Source organism: Serinus canaria, chromosome 13 (assembly GCF_022539315.1).
Source record: "Serinus canaria isolate serCan28SL12 chromosome 13, serCan2020, whole genome shotgun sequence".
NCBI lineage: Eukaryota > Metazoa > Chordata > Aves > Passeriformes > Fringillidae > Serinus > Serinus canaria.
Genome location: NC_066327.1, coordinates 12,662,946 through 12,683,994, shown reverse-complemented (window position 1 = coordinate 12,683,994; position 21,049 = coordinate 12,662,946). Strand labels below are relative to the sequence as shown.

General features: G+C 43.2%; 1 protein-coding gene across 2 annotated transcripts in view; it reads right to left on the bottom strand.

The window, feature by feature from the left end:
* GRIA1 (glutamate ionotropic receptor AMPA type subunit 1) overlaps window positions 1–21,049 on the bottom strand; it is a 119,938-nt gene that overhangs the window by 14,760 nt on the left and 84,129 nt on the right. For both annotated transcript variants that reach the window (XM_009091473.4, XM_009091474.4), the window contains exons 11-13: window positions 20,083–20,453; window positions 4,278–4,476; window positions 3,535–3,782 (exon numbers count right to left, since the gene is read on the bottom strand). In XM_009091473.4, coding sequence (XP_009089721.1) covers window positions 3,535–3,782; window positions 4,278–4,476; window positions 20,083–20,453 — 818 coding nt within the window. The remainder of the gene's footprint in view (window positions 1–3,534; window positions 3,783–4,277; window positions 4,477–20,082; window positions 20,454–21,049) is intronic.

Below are 21,049 nucleotides of genomic sequence, written 5' to 3'. Positions count from 1 at the left end.
AAACCCTGGCCAAGGGGGCTGTTCTCCTGTGCTGCAGTTCTAAAATGAGCCTGACTGTGAGCAAGAGGAATGTGCTGACCTCCACGAGCCCGCCATGGCTCTGCCTGCTGGGATTCCATCCGAGCACTGAAGCCTTCACAAGGACTGGGAGCCTCCTTCAGGCAGAAGCCAGCCTTCAAAAAGCAAAATCCAGATGCAGTCAAGCTTGCTACCAGTCCAAGAGAAGGCGAAGGTGTAGATTTGAAGGTGGATGAATATTTTCCCTTTCCACCTCTAATGGTATTTTGGTCAGAGCCTGACTTTGGTTACATTTAAAGCAAAAGGGAACATGTGATTGTAGATCCAAAAAGAATCTGACACTAAGTAAATCATAATTATTCTCTCTTCTAAAACAGAATACAGGTTACTTAGCACTCTGATGCCTGAACCATCTGTGAAAAATTAGTTAACTAATGAGTCAAAATACATTGCAGCTTCTATGTGGGTACAAGGTGTTAACAAAGTAAATGTATTGCTGTTTCTCTGAGCACATTATCAGCAATATGATTTTTGGGGCCATGTGCTGAACATTACGTTTTTTCTTTCCTAGGAAGCTTCATTTTGGTTAATTGTCTCTCCAGCTCCCAGGGAGAACACAGAACAGGCTGTATTACATCTGACTGTATTTTGATGGAAGACTGAAAAGTATGGGGTCCTGAATGAAGGTGGGTTTTTAACAGTAACATTTTGTGTTTACTCACAGACCCTAGGAAAGCTGACTTCTGTTTTATGGAGCTTTAATGTCAATATGGCTGCTCTGAAGAACTTGCTCTCACAGATTGCCATCTCAAAAACCTCTCTAGTCCCTGAGTCCAGACCTACAGAGAATTTCTTGGGTTTTCTTTATCCTGTTTTGGATAATTTGGCTTTTTTCCCTCTTTATGATCACTTGTCCAGCAGTGGAGAAGATCTCTTGCTGGGTAAATGGGTGTGTGTTGCAGCAGGGTGACTATCTCATGTCAAGCAGGATCACAGATTGAACTCGCTGGTGTGGAAAGGTGAAATTACTGCCCTTCTCAGACATACTTAAATACAACTAAATTTTTAACATCTGGAGGTGAAAAGATATTCAAAGCCAGATTCACTTAGGAGGAAGAAGTAAATTCTTTTAGCAGTCCAAGAGACCAAATCTTCTGAAAGATTCTGGTCTTCTGAAAAGGCTGTTTGCACCTACTACCACATGTAGTATTATTTCTGGATTATCAACCTTGTTTTCATTCATCTGAGGCAGCATCTTGACATTGTTTGCCCATGTAGAAGCAAGAAAAAGATATGGTGAATGCTCCTGTAGTTTCTCTTTAGGATTCTTTCCTAACCAGCTATCCTAAACACAGGAAAACTGGTCTAGCTACAATGCCCAGCTTCTAAGACACACCTGATACGAGATAGACCTGGTCACAAACCTCCTGCAATCCTGGCTCAGAGCTTGTGCTCTGTGGATGGAAGTGAGTGAAGATGGAGACTGAGTGAGAGGCAGGATGACCGTGCTGGGCAGACACCTCAGGGCTGTCCCCTTGCTCAGGGCAACCTCTCACGTGCAGGACCCCAGGGGGAGAACAGATACTACATGAGGACTATAGGGAACTACTGAGATTAAAACAATTATAACAACAGGAACAAAACAGACACAATGGACAAAAAATGGACAGGAACTGTTCCAAAGAAACACCATCAGATGGAAAATCAAGCATTCCTCCTTTGCCATTAGGCCCATAAGAAATTTGTTCTACATGCAGCCAGGATGAAAAAGAGGAAACAGAAAGAAATGTTAGAAATATTTGGAGTCGTGCCTAGCAGAGGGATGTTTGGGGTTGCAAAAGTAAAATGATTGATGTGATTTATTTGTGGTTTATTTTTCTTTGAAGTATGAAAAATGTCTCTTTCACATGCCGAAAATTACAAGACAGGTAGGATGTTCCTGTTTGTTTGTTTGTTTTTATAATATCAAAATTAGGATCCAAAACTGATGTTTAAATAAGTAATTAATTAAATAGAATCATCCATGTATCCTAATTTCCATATTTGCAAGACTGAAAACAAACACTGGAAAGTGTGCAACAGAAAGCGTCTCAAAGCCATGAGAATATGTTCACCTTCAGCTGGAGGTACCTGAGTCACTTCAGAGCCTGAACTACCCTGGATGCAAGAATTGCCTTCTGGACCATGTGCACTGGTGGTGCAGGGGAACCCCACCTGCAGGGGCTCACATCAGCTTCTCTAAAGTTACTGCTGATATTAGAAGTGCTCAGTTGAGTGTGAGCTGACCTAAGAACTGCAATAATCAAAATCCTTGGGTCTTGTCCACTACCAGCTGATGCACCTTTGATTCTTTGGGCTGGCTTTGGCTTGGGCATTGTGTGACCAGACAGATCCTTCTGCAAATGGTCATCTGGTAATAATCTGGTTTCTAGAAATCCAGAGAACATGGATTAAATGTCTCTGCATTGGGTTATGTTAGCAAACAACTATAAGGCCACACGTACGCTTCTGGGCAATATGCTTTCATTAATAAATAACTCTGTAACTAATGAAATACATTGGAGTATCATTCTGATTACTTAAAGCTACAGATCCTGAGATCTAATGGTTTAGTTTGGTAATCTAATGATTTACTAAACTGTTGCAACTCATGTTCCTCATGATTGTAATGTGAGGAATTGACATGGCTGCTGCCAAAAGGAGCCACAATACCAGTCTGTGGACTGGCAATGCTGTTCTGAGCAGGTCAGTTTTCATGATGGATGCTCATGTCCAGGAGTGCAGCTGTATGCAGTGCCCAGGCTCTGCTACTAACTCAGGCCTGGGTTTATGTTCCTAAAGAGTTCTTTCTTTTAGAGGAAGATCTCTGAAGATACTTCACAGGCCAGTAGGCAAAGGCACGTGGAGCTGCAGGTCTGGGCTCAGAAATGCAGTGTTTGTACCCCTTGGGACTTGCTATAGATTTGCTGCTGGCTGGGATCTGAATTGACTCAGGGAATGAAAATGCCCACCCTTTGCAGGGCTTTTCAAAATGAACTTCCCACCTCTTCCAACCAGCATTTTGTTTTAGGAAACACCAAAATGCTTTCCTCATGAGAACTCCCTCTGCAAGCATGGATCCAAGCCAGGGTAATCCCATACTCTGCAAAGCTGTGCAGTTCACATGGCACAGGATGAGCGTCCCTTCTGGATAAAGCTCTGTGAAACCAATGGTTACACCACAGCAGCCCCCTGCCATCACCTCATACAGCAGACACATTCATAGCAAGTGGATCAACCAGGATCCAGTTTTCAAATGCAGGGCTTGAAGAATTAGACACTCCCATTGCTGCTCAGTGGGAGCTGGGCATTTTACTTCCCTGCACATCCCACTGAGTGGTCACACCCTTTTTCCTCCACCTCCCCCACCTCCTTGCCCCAAGCTTTCGTGATTAACATGGCAATGGAGATTGAACTGTGTGCACACATTGATTTGCTGGGTGGTTTGGCAAAAGGAAGCAAAGCCAAGCCACTTACCTCAGCGCAGAGCCCTTTGGCGTGGCAATACCATAGCCTTTGGAGTCCAAGTTACCTCCCACCTTCATGGTGTCGCAGGGCTTCCGCTGCTCGATGTACTCGTTCATGGTGGACTCCAGGAGGTATGCATACTTCCCTTTGGACTTCCTCACCCGGATCATCCCCTCCTCCGTCGTCCTCACAAAAACAGAGGGCTCAGCTGACTTCATGTATGTCCACATCTTCTCAAACACTGCTATTTTGGATCGCTGCGTAGGACAGCAGAAACCCAACAGAAGCGTTAACGGAAGTTTGGGTGCCCCCTGAGATTTCCAGCTTGGACTGAACACACACCCACACATCAAAGGGGCCAAGGAAGCCAAAAGGGGTAACATGATGTTACCACTTCTGCACCAGGGCCCAGATCAAGCCCTGATTTTCTGGCCCATATTCGTGCACAGAGTGATTTTGCAGATCAAACCAAGGGCAAACCAAGCTGGAAATCTGGAGACGGTTTCATTTGGAGTTGCTCAGAGCAGGTTCTTGGTAACGTGGGGAGGCTCACGGATATTCCATATTTGTGTTCACAACTACAGAATATCACATGCACTGGAGTCACTGCCAATATTCTGGCAGGCTGTAACATGGTGAAGGGAAGCAAGTGAAAAAAAACAGACCTGAGCTGAGGACGAGAGAGGACTGACCCAGAGGACTTGCCAAACAAGAATCTAAGAAAAACGTTTGCATTAAAGTTTCCTTTTTACCCTAAAAAATTCTTTAGTAGAGCCAGCTTCCAGGGTGCCATAGGCGATTTCTGTCTGCTTGGCCAAGTCCTCCGCGCTCTCGATGGGTGACACCATCCTCTCCACAGTGAGGAAGGCAGCCAGGTTAGCTGTGTAGGAGGAGATGATGATCAAGGTGAAGAACCACCAGACGCCACCCACTATGCGGCCGGAGAGAGACCTGGGCACAGAGAGGAGAGTCAGGCAGGAGCAGGGGAAGGTCTGAAAGGTGCAGCTTGTTCTTGCAGGCCCATCATTACCTGGCCATTTACCCAAAGTCACACTCTTCAGCTGCTTCCAAGGAAGCCAGAAGTCTGTCTCTGTTCCTAATTTGCTTTTAAAGGTGTTGATGTAATTAGAGTGGGGATAAATAAATTCACGGCGAAAAAAAATTTAGCAATAAACCAAGAGAATTTTCTTTGCTTTTCAATTCCTTTCAGAGTACAATATTAATAATAAGACATGGAGATAATTATGAGAAAGTTTAGCTGGGCAGGGGGCAATGCCCATCAACAATATCTCTGTTGAGGTCTCTGTTGTGCCATGTACCCTGGCAGGAAGGAGCACCAGCATGGAACCAGACCAGAAACACAGCCCAGCTGTGATCTTCTGGTGAGCTCCTCCATTGCCTGAAGTTTAAAAAAAACAACCCCTGTGTTGTTCTGTAAGACATATTGAAGCTCAGAGAGGAGTTATGGTCTTAATGAATAATTTGCCTACTGACATTCTCTCTTTTGTATTCAGCAGATGTTCATAATAGACAAGATGTTCATAATAATGCTTTAAAATCTAGGTGTTTTGTACTGTCTGCAATCAAATAGCCAATTAACTGTAACCATTTGATAGCTATAGAGGCAAATAAGTCAAGCAGGCATTAATATTAAAATATTTTCAAATATCTTTTAAGAGTGGAAGAGGATTTTAGAATGATGTCAGCATTCGGGCATTCTGTCTAAATTATTTATATGCTCCTTCTCTAGATGCAGAGCACTGTCCCAGACAGAAAGAAGCATATAATGCTGTTTGATAAAGCCAGACAGACTGGCTAAGGAGGACCTGCCTGTGAGAAACACCATTTATTTCTCCACAGGGGACCATGTTTCAGCATTGTCTTTCTGCTGATCTGAGTCACTCTGCGGAAATATGGTTTATGGGATGGCCACAGAGATATCCCAGTCCAGCTAAGGGCTAAAGTTAGGTGAAACAAATGTGACCATCTTGCATCCCATCTGCAGAGAACCCTCAGCCTGCAGGACTGTCATCACATACAGCTTTACCATTTGTTTCATATTTGGAGAGGGACTGGGGAGGGAGGCAGCTATAGATTCAGCTCACACATCTTCAGATTGATGAGGAAGAGGAAGAAAATTAGTCTGGATGATGTGTGCTCAGGGAAGGAAGTGCTCAGAAAAGGCACAGAGGCATTAAACAAAAGTAACCAGATAATGTCAAATACAACAATCTCTGCTGATGAAGGCCACTTTGAGCTGGCAAAATCCATTTGCATGGCAAATAATCACATTCATCTCCAGCTGCATATTATAAAGCCTTTCCTTCCTGATGAAGTTGGGATATTTCTGCAACTGATTTCAATCCCTTCAGCTGCAGTCAGCCAGATTCCTGCCTCCAGACCCTCAGCATCCTGGTGATATTCACCACAAGTTAATCCCAGGGGGCTGCCTGCCCTCAGCTGCAGATGGCTTGTGCTTCCCAGCTTCCCACCTGGCACTGACAGCATGGAGAAGTACCTTTGGGCTACTGAGCCTGGAAGGTAACAGGGAGGGCTGGGGGAAGAGGGAAAAGGGGCTGTTTCTTTCCCCAGGGAAACAGAAGGATGAAGGGCAGGATTCATCTGTCCATCATGGACTGGCTTCATCTGGGCTGTCCCTGCTGCTGGTGCTGGTCATTCCTCCTCATGGCATGAGGTGCTCACTGTCACAGACTCTGGAGGAAAGGAGAGGAGGTCAGCAGCTGCTTGGGCTGCCAGCATGGCAGGGGCCTCATCAGTGTGATGTCTTGTTGCTGACACTGCTAGTGGGCAATGTTTGCCCTTGTTGCTGGATTGTCTTGGAGCTGGAAGCTGTGAACCAAAACTGCTGAAATGCACAGCAGAGAAAGCACTGAGCCCAAGGGATCTACAGGACATGGCCCTTTTGCTCTGTGGCTGTGCAGCACTTAGCACAAGGGAGAGCTGGCCAGTGATGGAGAATCTGGGAGGACAGAGCAGTTTAATAAATAATGTAATGACAGTAATGATGAACACCACACCAGCAGATGTGATCCCTGGGACACCCTGGCTCAGGAGCAGTGGACACAGGCTGAACAGAACGAGTTGGGTTTCTCTTGTCTGTTTAGACTGAGCCAATGACTGCTTAAGATAGTAAGTGCTTGCAAAGGCAATATCTGTTACCACCTTGTTCTGCTTCTTCTGTAGACCCAGCAGAATAGCAGTGCCTCCATCACAGGACACATTTGCAAAGTGCCCTTTAATTTAGGAGATAATGTCTGATTTCTGACATGAGTGACTTCAACATTAGGGAGCTAAATCCTGGTCAAAAACCAATGGGACTTAGAATTATGTTTATGCTCTAGCAAGAGCAGTCACAGAGGAGTAGATACATCTTGTACTTTGAAGTCACTGTGAGGTTTTGAAAGTCTCACTCTGGAGCTAGGTAACAAAAAATGACCTTGACTAACAGAAATATGCTGCAGCTTGAGCCCTTGCTCTTCACTAATGGGTGCTGTGGGGTTTAAATCCTCCTGCATGAGGATGTGTCTCTGTACCTGTTCAAGCATAACATGAAGGAATCAGCTCCCTGCTGAGTGGAAAGGAGTCAGTAACTCCTGCAGAGCTAAGGTGGGACTGAGCACCCTGGTTAGGACTTTAAAGATGTGCTAAGGCTCAGATATTTGGATCTGTCTATTTGACCTCTGGATTAATTCGTTTTCATTATCATGGTAATCCTTGCAAATAGCAGGGTCTAAATAAAATTGGACTAAAATAAGCAAGGGTAACAGTGTAAGAGGCTTTCATAAATGGGGTGCAAAATTAGTTTAAAATATCTAAATAGACCAGACTGTAATTTTTTTCAACCTGTGTTATTTCTTCTGCACCTAGACTCTTTCCTATACAATCCAAAATAAGATATCTTGATTTCTCCTTCTATCCCTGCCTGTGGTCTGTAAAATACCACACCCCCACTCTTGTCCCTGGCTTGGGATCCTGCCTGTGCCTCCCAGAACTGGCAAGAACAGGATGCTCCTTTCCATCATTACCCTTGCAGGAGTAAGTAGTAAATACTCTGCCCTCATTATCCACAGTGCACAATCTTCTTAAAATTAGAGCTGGCTGGGAACCAAGATTTCAGGACCGTGGAAAACTCTGAAATTGTAAATAAAACCTTAATATTCTCATTTGGAATGCAAAGATAACAGTTGCAAATGTCCTCTAAAAGTAGCACTCTGAAAATGGTTGTTTTGGGTCTGTTCAAGCTTTGCTTTTTGCTATTACTTATAGTTTAATTTCTGAAAGGCTAAATGGTGCAATTTTAACATGGTAAACAATTTTGTTTCTGCTTTCTCTTACAAATAATTTTCTTTCAGCATTTATAGTACATTATATCCTTACCTACTGCATATATAATTTAAAAGATAATTCTGACATGTGCTATTTTAAATCTGCCCAATAAAAATACTGCAGATGGCCAAGCTGAAAGTAATAATTTTGATTTTTTTACTTACATGACTTTTTAAAAACCTTTCGTTGCAAAAATAACTGCATTTTGCCAGTGGAACACAGAAAGGAATTGTAAGTTCCCTTTGTTCCCAGGAAGAGATTTAGGCTAATATCTTAGCCTTAGCATTGATGGATCATACAGAAATAGAGAATCATGCATCTATAATCTCATTTCTTAAAACAAAATGCAATCCTTGATCAAACAATTTTCTCTTTGATCTTATCCCTCATGGAAGGTAGAAAAAGCCAGCAGGAGTTTGCTTCTGCTTTGCCATCTATTAGAAGAGAACAATACATTTTTGCAAAAAAATATTAACAAGATCTTCAGAAAATATACAGAATAAACCTCACTGGAAAACTGTTCAAGCACCAGCTCAGTTCTCTCCCACTTCTCCCTTCCCCCTCCCCAAATCCATTCCTTATGGAGAATTGCACCTAAACTGACAGTGTTTTAATTAGAAGTGCAAATCTGGGATCCTGAAGCCATAGTTGCTTTGGGAGGATTTCCCAGATTTGCTGTTAAATTCAAGTCTAATAAAGGCTCTCTTGCTCAACTGACATATTTGTCACTGAATGAATTTATGCAAAACTGTTGAAAGAAAAGCTCTTCTGTGCTTGTGCTTCTGATTGTGGGTCAAATCCACTTTTGGTCTTCTACCCACACAGAGCCTCTGATCTCCAACACAACTCTGTGAATTTGATCCTGATCTAGACAATTCCATGGTTCTGCCTGAAATCTGACTTGGATTAATTGCAAACATTTTGCACCAGTTTTGCTCTTATTTTAAGCAAGTTTTCAATAATGAACTCTGTCAATGTAAAGAGCTTTGCTTTTCCTCTTTGTCACAGCCCATCTGACATGGTTGGTCTCACCACTTTACCTCCTGACATGAACCCAGACTTGCTCAAAAGGCAAAGGAAGAAATTCAATGTGGGGTTGTGGAGCTCTGGGTGCAGAGCTCTTATCCTCTTTCTGCTGTGCCATGGAGAGTTTTGAACGAGCTCACAACTGCTTGCCACAAAATTGAAGTGATCATAATGCAAGTTTCTCTGTTCATGCTGCATTACTAATCTTCTTGCCACATGAGTTTGCTTTTACTTGTTATTGAATCCTAGCTCCTGGTACAAGACTTTGGAGCCCAGACTACAGTGCTGGGTTTTAACGTGCAGTGTCAGGAAAGCCCTTACAAATACAGAAGAAAGAATGTTTTCCACTGATATTCTCATTTGCCTCTCCCAGAGGGACAAATTCTTCCTTTATCTCTCACAACTTTTCTACAGAGCTAAGAGTTGCATATTTTGGTTCCCTGTGGGTAGCACTAACCAGGGAGACAGGGTAAGGAAGTTGAGGGTGCACAGGTACTGGGAGTCCCATGCTGGCTCTGTCCTGGTTTTCTTTCTCTAATTCTTGTTAAAAAGAAAAGGAAAAAAAAAAATTAGAGCTTCCTAACTTTGGCATATGGGCTGGAGATCTGCTCTAGTGATTTCAGGCAAACCCTGCCAGTCCATCTGACCCCAAATCCAACGTGCTGGAAGGAGGCAGTATGGATTATGGAATCCCAGCAGGAGTGCCTTTAAGAAGGGGCCTTGTGGTTGCTCACAGAGTAAATATTGCATCAACTGGATGTGATCTCTGCAAACACACTGATTCTCCCAGATGCAATGGGGGGATGTATATCTGTGAGGCATTAATTATAAATCATGGTTTATTTACTGTTTCTTTCTGCCTAAGCTAATGGCTTTGGACAGCAGTGTATGCTCTCTCTCCTACTGTTTCATCTCTTCTTTTGCAGAATATGTTGGCATTTTTTCCCCCTTCGATTTCCCTTTAATGGGTAAAACCTCATTCTAAAATGAGTTTTCCTGCTTAGTCAGAAATGCATCATGCCACTTGTGGTTCTCCACTCATTGGGCCTTGGATTACTGCAGTGCTAAGTATAAGCATGACTGCAGGAGCAGCTCCGTGCTGTTTTTGAGACATTCACTGAGCATTTTGACAGGCAAGAGGTGCCTAAGCCTTATCAGAGGACTAGCATCCAGGAGCTGGGTTTTTCTGTTCCCTGTGAAGGCCTGCTACTCTGTGGGATCCTGGATAGCTTACTCCATCTCTCTAATTTAGTTCCCAGCTGTGGGAGAAGAGGATGAACCACATTGATGAACCTCTCCTGGGTGGGTGGCCTGAAGCGATGGCCACCAGGTGGAATTTACCTCTGAGCTGATGCTTTGCCCAATTCCCCTTCCTGAGACACTGAATCCCAGCAGCACCAAATGGGCCCAGCCATGCAGGGGGTGATGTGTGCACTCCACAGAACTTTGCAGGTTGTGCCCTTGTGTGTCCTCAGCTGACCCAAAATGACACCTGTGGGTTCTCAACGAGCACAACTCCCCCGCTCAGCTAGTGGGGTGTTGGAAGCACTAGGTGCCAAGGAAATTGGGACTGACATGGGCAGGAAGCCCTCTTGAACTGCAGCAGGACCCATAAAAATACTCCAACAGAGCAGAACTGCAGGACTGAGATAAATCCTTCACTGCCATCCCTGCACAACATCCCTGGCTGCTGAAATGAGATGTTTAACCCTAAAAATGTAGGATAATGCACTCAAATGCTCCAGAGGGCAACTAAAAACAGTACAAATGCAGTACAAGGGCCAGGATAGAGGGATGAGGTGGGACTCTAGGAAAAAATAAGAGTGTAGCTGAAAGGCAAAGAGGTAGATCTGAAGACATGAACTGTCATCCTCTGAAGTACAGGCACAGTGTGACTCTCCCTGTTGCACACAGGGTGCTTTAAGGGATGGATGTTTAGATAGTGATTTGCTGAGAAACACGTGGTCACTTTGGGCTGCTTGGCAGCCCCAGAGAAAGGCAGAGTCATCCCTCTTCTGCTGTTTTGCCAGCTATCACTACAAGGAATAAAACCCCAAGTCTTGTCATGCCTTTGAGCAAAAATTTCACTGTGAAAAAGGCTCTTCATGTATTTTTCTCTCCCTGATGACATTTGTTCACTTTGCTGAGAAAAACTCACAAGGTGACAAGCATAAAATTTTGTCAGAAGCAGTTGCTGGAGAGCCCCAGGAGATTCATTATTCAGGAACTTCCTCAACCTCGGGTGGCCCCAAATTTAACAGCACTCATCCTTCTTTTTGAGCAACAGCCTATTGTGCCTATGTCCTTTCCTGAGTTGCTGGATTCCAGATGGTCTCCCACAGTCTCTTCTTTAAAGTCTACTTTATGAAAAAGCTGTTTTTTTTTTTTTTTCAAAAGATTTAATATGTTTTGGATTATAAGCCATCAGTTCTTCATTTTTCCAAGGTCTTCTTTAGCCATCTACCTTTGCTCACACTAGAGCTCCATTTCTGAAACTTCTGGGCAATAATGCTACAATAACCTAGTTCAGACTTCTTCCAAGGTATCTTGCCTTGGTTCATTTTGCTTTATTTTTTTCCTGTCTTTTGTCAGATTTCCCAGTGTGATGAGAGACAGGCTTTGCTCTGGAAGGAGAGTATTTTCTGCACTGGAAGATATTAACTCTGGCAATCTTTCAAAATATTCCCTTCATTTTGTCTCTCATTTCTAATATAAAATGTGATTCCTCACCAGGACGGTACAAGTTGGATTTTCTCTAGTTTCAGTTTGGAGCCTTTCTTTTTTGTACAGGGACATACTATATCTCCTGTAGAAGTGGTGAAGAATGAATCTGCTCTCCCCAGACAGTGTTTTTAGAAGAGTTTTATGTGCACAGGTGTGCCTGTGTTTTAACATTAAGACTCCCATACTGTGAAGGGAAAACAAATTCAGTGTTTCTGCTCTCCCCTATTTCGCCTGCCAAGATCCATTTGGTGTATTTTAAATCTTTTTTTAAGGCTTCAGAAGAGCTGTTGAGATGAAAAGCTGCCCCCTCCCTCTGTTTTCCTTTCTGCAGTCTGAGATTTTGCTTCTTATTGCAAGCTTCAAGAAATGAGAGAGGAGAAAATTCCTCCTCTGGGAGAGCATCCTGTGCACTTGGCTCCTGCAGCTGGACCCTCGTGGAATCTTGATCTCGTCTCACACCTATACACAGGGCACAAGTGCTCACTTTATTCTTTTTCCTTTCACCACATGAGGACTCATCTCCTTCCCCTCTACTCCTCTGTTCACACACTCGCCTTCTATTACTCCTCATCAGACTGAGTTGGGAGAATTCATTAGTGTATAAAACACGCTTTGAAGTTGTCCAAATAACGGTGATGTAACACTTTTGCACTTCTATAGACTCTTTTATCTGAAGATCAAAGTAGTAAGTTATGATTACCATGATTGGATTATTGCTGCTTAGCCTTTGGATCTGAGGGTAAGCAGCAACTCTTCTGGGTAGGCACTAATCAGAATTACTGCATGATTTTATTAAATAGATTGAATGCCTTCAAGTGTGCTGCTGCTGTTGAAGGAAAGGGCTGTGTGCACGAGCTGTGTGCCCTTTCCTGCCATCTGAGCATACAAATCAGCTGCTCTCCAGATGCTCCTTTGATCCATGTGGAAATGGAGGGAAGGCCAAGGCAGCATGAAGACTTCAGAGGTGACAACAGGCTCTGCCCTCTCCAACTCCAGACCCTGCCCAAGCACATAAGAATTTTTGCCCCAGTTTCTTGGCAAGATCCACATTTTGCTTTTCCCAGTTATTTGGCTTCCTCAAGCCTTTCACAATGGATAACATAATATCTCTGTCCTATTTTAATAAATTTGTCTTTACCTGCTCACCATCTTGGGGTGTTGCAATGGGAATTGCTCAGTGAACAAATGCATTCCTGAACTTTTCATGAAAAAGGGGATATGGTTCTTCCTCAGTTACAAGGACAAGTAGTTGGGGTGAAATCTGAGACAAAAGCAGAATAGGCCCCATAAATGCCAAATTCCATTGGAAAAGGTAGAATTCTGAGCCTCCCAGTGGAAGGCCAGCTGTGGGGGTAACACCAGCAAAGAGCAGCTGTGGATGCTTCTTGTGTTTTGTTAGCCAGAGCAATTTGAATCAAGGAGTTCAAAGCTCTTTTGAATGTGTATCCAGTGAGTGTGCACATGATATCTCAGTGCTGATAAAAGTAATGTACAGCATATGGAAGAGTTATTTAAGTGGGACTTCCCTCTGAAAACATGCTCAGGGCTTCCCATCTTAGCTACAGTTATTTTTCTGGAGTGCCAACATTAAAGCAGTGTGTGACAGGCAGCCTTGCAGAGGACAGCACCTGAGGGAGGTGGAGGCCATTCAGCTCCTCACAACCCTTATTCTTTGACAAAAACACTTGGCAGTCGACCTAACTATTAGAGAGACACAACCACACTCAGCCCTGACTGCAGAGCCCAGCTGAGCTGGCTGCTCAGGGATAACTCATTATTGAGAGGAAAGGAAATGGGAAAAAGCCTGCTTCTCTCACTGACTGAAAATCAGCAAGTCTGAGTACAGCATAACAGGGGGTCCCTGGAGGCTCAGAGAGTCTCCTGCTGCTGTCAGGGAGGGGGCTGTGAGTGTCAGAAGGCAGCCCTATAAATCTTAGTGCTCCTCACCATCCTGAGTCAGTGCCCAGCACTAGGAACACAAACAGCACCTTCCAGTTCCACATCAGAGAACACAGAATGTTGTGGGCTGAAAGGGATCTTGAAGTTCATTTCATTCCAATCCTCTGCCAAGGGACACCTTTCACAGGCTGCTCCAAGCCCCATCCAACCCAGCCTTGAACATTTCCAGGGATGGGGCAGCCACAGCTGCTCTGGGCAACCTGTGCCAAGGCCTCACCACCCTCACAGGCAAGAATTTCTTCCCAATATCTCTCCCAAATCTACCCTCTTTCACACAAAACTTCCCAAGATATTTTAAAAAAAGGGAAATGCACTTTCCCTCCTGCTATTTTCAACTTTGTTTTCAATGAAAAACATGAAAAACATTTATTTAGTCCTGAAGAAAGAAATTGCAAAAGTATTTTTAGGCTAATATATCTGCTTTTAGATGAAGTGTTTGAGGACTTATTTAAAACACAGCTGGTGGAATGATTAGTGAATCTGTCACTCAATGGGGGGAGTTTCAGCAAATTTCTTGCTGTCCCCCAGCAACCTCAGTGCTGAAGGCCCAAAGTCAGAACTCTAGGAGAGTGATTAGATATGCCTGAAAGGAAAAGCATCCTGAGAAAGTGGCTTACAGGTCAGTGGAGGAAGCATTCATTACCTCTGCAGCATTTAGACATTTTCAGCTGCCAGAGTGTGCAAATTCAAAAGACTAATTTTTCCTTTACAGAAGAAATTGCGTCGTTCCAACAATGCTCTCTCGGTTGGTTATTTCCTCCTTCTTTCCAAATGAGAAAAAAAGGACAGCAAGGATGATTATTTTAAAAGAATTTCCATTTTCCCCTGGCTTCCTGGCTCTGGTTGCCATGGAAGTGCACAGACTCCAAAGGGGACTGTTCAGTTGGATATTGTGCAATTTGTCAAGCTGTTCCTCTGGTGAGTAACTTTCCCTGGTAAAGTGCATTTTAGAAATAAGTGTGGTCATCAGTTCCTGGTGATTTGCAAGTGCTGCTGTTACCCTGTGACCTGAGCTTGCTCTCCCTGGACATAATTAACTCTGCCAGGTAGAGATAATTGCAACATCATTTGCAATCACTTTTATAAGGCAAGGAGACTTTTCCAGAAGTAGAAGTCCTGATTTTCTTACTTTTATTCTCAAAGAAAGTCATCTCACCACTTCAAGCAAACCAGCACAAATGAATGCACCTGAGCTTTGTCCCCACAGAATCATTAAGGCTGGCAAAGCCCTCTGAGATCATTGAGTCCAACCCTTACCACAGCACTGCCATTAAAATTCACCATTAAACCACGTCCCCAAGTGCCACATGCACACACATTTTGAACACTTCCAGGGATGTCAATTCCACCACTTCCCTGGGCAGCCTGTTCCAATGAAGAGATTTTTTTCCTAAACTTCAATTTAAATCTCCCCTGGTGCAATTTGAGGCCATTTTCAAGGCAGATGTTTGGAGTGTCAGAGAAGACACTGAAATCAAGAAGAGTCATCAGATAAATACCCCTGCTCAGCCTTCTTTTCAGGAAGGAATCAAATTCCTTTTGATTGCTAAATGCAGCTGGTTCTAATTTCTCTAATGCTAAATTTTTAGCAAAATAAGTAAGTACCCTGCAAATGTAAGTTTACAAAGGATGGAACAGAAATAATTTCATTGAACAAAATCCAAATCAAACCTCTCACTAAAAAAAAAAAAAAACCAAAAAAAAAAATAAAAAAAACCCACAATTTTTTTTCCTAATCAATTTCTGATTTAGATTTTGCTCAAAAACTGGCTAAACCCTTTCAGTATTGGGAAGATCTTGATGAAATTTAAAATGCATCTGTCTTTCAAAATCAGAAGTCTCCTGTGAATTTTTTCAAGTGGGCTAAAAGGAAATTTAACTAAACAGGAAAAAGAGCAGAGGAAAATGCTCAGCATTAATTACAGGTACATGATAAATACCTGGTTTGCTGTTCCCCAGTCACACCCCTCTGATGGAGTGCAGCAGAGAGACTGAGGAGAAGCAGTGAACACGAACACACAGTACAGATCAGCCAGAGCACTGTTTCCATGTCACAAAAAATGAATAACCATGTCCACAAGATGCCTATAAATAATAGATTGTATCTATTGACTGGAGAGCAGCCAGCATCTATCTCTCTCCTTCCTGCCTGGGAGTGCAGCCATTCATCATCTCTGCCAGCAAACCTCCCTGCTCAGCACACCCAGCCGTGGTCATTGCCTGGCACAGCCCACTGCACCCTGCAAAGCTCTGGCTCTGGCCTCTGCAGGCCAGTGCAGACCCTGTTAGCTCTTTATCCCAAGCCAGCTGGAGGGTGGATTTTGCCTTGTGCCATGTTTCCTTGCCCACATTGAGCCTCACAGTCTCTAGGGCACACCTGAGCATTTCCCAGCTGTGGTCCCTCCTTGCTCAGAGGCTCTCCCTGCTCAGGCAGCCCTGCTGATGCTCCCAAAACATCCCCTGTCCAGGGTCTCTCTCAGATACAGATGGGATGAAAGCTTCATCCACCATTTCACTCCCAGCACAGGCTGACCATGATATCTCCAGCTCTGTTCTCTATGAGACACATTATAATGAGTGATTTCAAGCTGTGCTGCCCAGTTATCACAAGATACCCTAGTGTGCCATGATCTGAGTGTGCATTTCCCTTCTACTCACAGCAGATTTTGATATGAATTTAGAATGTGTATCCTTTGTGTTTTAACAGTAAAGAGAGGCTCCAAAAAGTTGGGTTAATTTTTGGAGATCTTAATTTAATTTTCCTCTATTGAGGCACAAATGATGTCTGCATTCACCAGGTGATATTGTGTGATATTTATCCACCTGCCAAACCTGAGACGGGACAAGGTTCCTGCTGTCAGCTCAGCTGAGAGTAACTGCCTATTCTAACTCATGATATTTTCAAATGAAGAATAAATACCTTTCTGGAAGATCTGTTTTAACCAAATGTGTTTCATTTTAGTCAAACATAAATTTTCTGAGTCACAGGAAGAATAACTGGATTAAATTTAATAGTCTCCAATATACAAGAAGTCGCTTTTGGGCTCAAACCATATGAAGGAACATATTTTGTGATAACAAAAAATAGAAGATCAAGATAGGAAGCTGACAAGAGATGCTATTTTCCTTCCTGTTTTTGCATCCTTTTCACAACAGTCAAATTATTTTTTTTCAGAAAATAATGGAGAAGATGAAAAATTCTGATGCCTTGTTTTGCTGCAGAGGAGATGGGAAGCCTAAGCATCCCCTCAGCCTCCTTCTCAAAGGCCTCAGGTCCATCCTAAGTGAGGAATGGCAGCAATGTGCTGGACTTTAGCGAGGTCCTACCCCCACAGCTGCTATACACTGTGCTTATTTTAAGCTCTGAAGACAATTTATCAAATTACAGTTCTGAAAATGGTACAATGTGAGTCATATTTACTTCACATTTTTCTTTCCGCAGGCTCTTGCTATTGGCTGTGGGTTATTTATTACCTCTGATGCCTGCACTGAGAAGCTCCTTTCTGGGTCTGTATTTCACCTTTAATGAGTGCTTTTGCAATTTCATGACCGTTTTCTGAAGCTAAGGTGGCACTTAGCAGAGCCTAATGGTTTATGGCCCATTTCAGAGTCACTGATTCCTGCCTGTCCCTGTGGAGCTGTGCACAGCTCTGAGCTGCTGCTTCTCCCTGACCCTGCTGGGTACCAGCCCCTGCTTTGAAAGCTTTAAGGGCAACAACAGGGGCTGTCTCACCTCAACCAGGACAAATTGGTCCACGTGGCAGGGCCTGTTCCACACACAGGGGGGCCACTGGTCAGTGATGGTGCAGAAGGTGGTCACACACTCCAGTGGGAAATGTCTGAGAGCTCTCAGCCCCCTTGGTTTGAAGCCACACATTTACCCTCGAGTCATTCCTGGATGGATTCCCTGCTCATGCTCGTGTTTCAGCGCCCAAAGGCACAACACAGACTTCCACCAGCTCCAGCTGGGACTCTCCATCACTGGTTTCTGCCTGCCCTTTGTCACATTCACCCAGTTGATGCCTAGACATGAAGGATTCAGAGCTTCCAGGACACCAGTCAACCTCCTGCAAGGAGGCTCTGAGCAGGTAACCCACAGCTCTGCTCTCTCTTGGCCATCCACAGGTCACCAAATTCACAGCGTGTCTTCAAAGTCCTTGGTAGGTTGTCCCCAGTGCACTTAAAAGCCTGTTTAAAGCTCTGCCTAGTAAGACTGTCCTTAAAAAGGACAACACTTTCCTTCAAAAGCAAATTTCTGTCTCTTTGGGGCATTGATGTTCCCTGGGGACTGGTCTGAGACTGAGGAATGCACATTTACAACAGCAAGTTATTGCTGCAAACCTCACCACCTGCTGTGCTGAGTGATGTGTCTGTGGTTTTGATCTTACTCTTTTTTTTAAATGATAAATACATAGTGGCATATGCACTTAAAACAAGCACGATCTGGAAAAAAATAACAAACAAACCTTCAGACAAATTTCCCCTGGTCCTTTCCAAAACAAAACTGAAATAAACAACCCAAAAACCTGTACAAAAACAAAATACACCCCTGCACTTGCTCCTTTCTGCTGGGGAGAGAATGACAGAACAGATGTATAACAGAAGCTATTTATGTTGGTTAATGCATTACTGGGGAGATGCTGAGAGATAGTAGAGATAAGTTTAGAAGCAAGCACATAGGAAATACATTAGAATAGAGCAGATATCCCCACCTGCCCACAGTGTCATTCTACCAAGTGTTCATTTTTAAGTCATGTGTCACAGAAATCCTGCACTGGGTTCATGTGAAAAATACATGTGAAACAGGGAGCGGGCTCAGAGCCTTTCTGCACAACAACATCCTACAGAAATTCTCACTCTTCTGCTTCCTCCTGGCTTTCACATCACACAGAAATATCCCTCTCCCCTTACAACCATCTCAAGGAGCTGTACTCAGAGTACTGGGAGTTCTAATAATTCCCATATTTAATTTTTAAGTTTTTATCATCTTGCCAATAGTTGTAGCAGTAAGAAACTGCTCTTGTGTTCCATGGGAAAATATTGGTTTCAATGAAATTGTAATTTTCATTATCAGGATGATTAAATCAAGAAACATTAAAATAACAATGATGGAATAATTCTCATTTCCCATTTCAAAGCAAACTGAAATCACACTTTGAAATGGTGATTCAAAGGATGTTGTTTAGCTAGGGCAAATCTTGTTAGCTGGATCAAACCCACTGATCTTTCCCTGACACTTTTTATTAAAGATGGTACCAAATTTGCTATTCCTTTAAGCCTCAGCTTTTCACCTCTCCCTGCTCCTCCTTGGATCAGAAACCACCTATTGAAATGGCCTCAAAGGAAGACATTTTATTTCCTAAATAAAATCAATGACAAAAACAACAATGAGAATAAAAATCACAAAAACCTGATCCTAATGCATGGGACTGGTTACAAGACAGCAATAAAACTGAAATTCCCTCTGCTGGGAAGACTTTCTGGATTTTCTGCCTGGCCTCCTACTAAACAATGAGCAGATAATAAAACATATTCATAAAGGCTGTCACTACCAAAGTGCCCTGCAGGCTGTTATTTCCCTGCTATCACAAGCTCATTAACATTTGGATAAATTGGCATCTGATAGCCAAAGAGCTGGTGCTCAGTATTCCCTGCTATCCCAGGGGAGCTGCATGGAGTTATCTCCCCTTGTCTATGGAGCTGTGCCTCCTTCTCATTCCAGCCTGCTGTGGTGAGCTTTGATGCCACCACAGCAGGCTGGAAATCAACCTCTGCCCACTGTCTTCACCCATAAGATGGGTATTTCTGGGTGAAACTTCCTTTGAAAAGAAGGGAGACAAAGTCTTCAAAAGGAAGTAAAAATTATCCAAGTAAATCACAAGAGTCATTCACCAAAAAGTCCCTTTAGGAACACTTTGAATGTTGGGTCCTACTGAACTTTCAGGCAGCAGAACTATTGGCTGAAATGGAAAGCAGGATGAAACTTGGTCTTTCTTTAACCTTTTTAAAGGCCAGTAACAATTAAGCCACTCATTGTGCTCCACAATGTTTGGCACAGACCGTACAACCTCTCAGCACCTACTATAATACAGCACCTACCTAAAACAGCACCTACTGTATTATTTCTTCCTACCTTGCTGGAAGCTTTTATCTTCCCTGTAGTGCTAGAATCATCTTATTACTAGTAGCAACAAAATAAATGACTGGCAAAAATTTGATTGCAATTGGGCGGCTCTAGAAAAGCTTGGAATAATTTCCGTAAATTCCCTCAAAAGAACTCCTCAAGAAAAAATTGGTATTTTCATGGTGTCAAATTTGAGGTCCCAAGTTCACAGCTGTGAGACCAGTGAACTTTTGGATCCTTTCTGAGTCTGTAACTGATTCACAAAACTACACTTTGGTTCAGGAATGGAGGTCAAAGTAGAACCTGTTCAGCTTCAAAGCACACAGAAAGATTAAACCATGAGAACTGAAGAAAGTTCATTGGGGAAGGCAACCCACCTTGGAGAAATATCACATCCTTGCTGCATGAAAGCTCCTAGGGAGAACCAGAGGCTGTTGAATATCCCAAACTCATTTGTCTGGTCATTGGCTGGCTGGTCCCGTCCTTCCTCGTACTCCTCAGTGTGCCACTCGTAGGGGCTGAAGCGACTCACCAGGAAAAGGACAACGCTCACTCCAATGTAGGCAAAAACAATGCACATCCATATCTCATAGGCCAAAGGATCCAGAAAGGAAAAAACTCCTGGTTTGGACTTTTGAGGTTTTTTTATCATTATTGATATACCTAAACTCATGAATGGTTTGGAAAAGTCTATAACTTCTTCTCGAACCAGGGTGATGGTTAATGGTGCCACAGCCACATCTGCCCTCTGAAAAAGGAGACAGAAAAGGGATTTTCAGACTGGGGATAAAATGTATCTACTAACTGCAGTGTATGTCCTTTGATCTCTGTTTAACCTTGCTATCTCAGAAGAAATCAGACAAAACCAATTCCAAGAAAAAGGTTAAAAAGGAGAAGCCCATAATATTGGTGGATTATTTCCATTTTATCGCTGCTGATTACCAGATCTGTTTTGAAATCACAGCACTTTCTTTTTGCAGCCACCCAGCTCTTCTCATCTGATTTATCCACTGATGTCACAATATGATGAAGATGATTTTCTCTAAAAGAGCTTTATCATCCAGACATCAAAAGAGGCAAGGAAAGGCCAATCTCCTGAAAAAGGATGTCAGGATGTTTACTTCCATCAGGAACTGTCTTTTGATTGCATAACTGATGCAGGAGAAGAGGAAAAATGTTCCAGCAACACTGATATGCACTCTCCACTAATTTTGCAGTCCATCTTGAAAATGGAGAGGGAAATACATTGAAATGGCTGGCAGCATTTACAGTGGAGCTACCATCAGAAGACAGATCATCCCCACTCCAACACAGTCTCACATGGACTTGGGGACTGATGTTCCC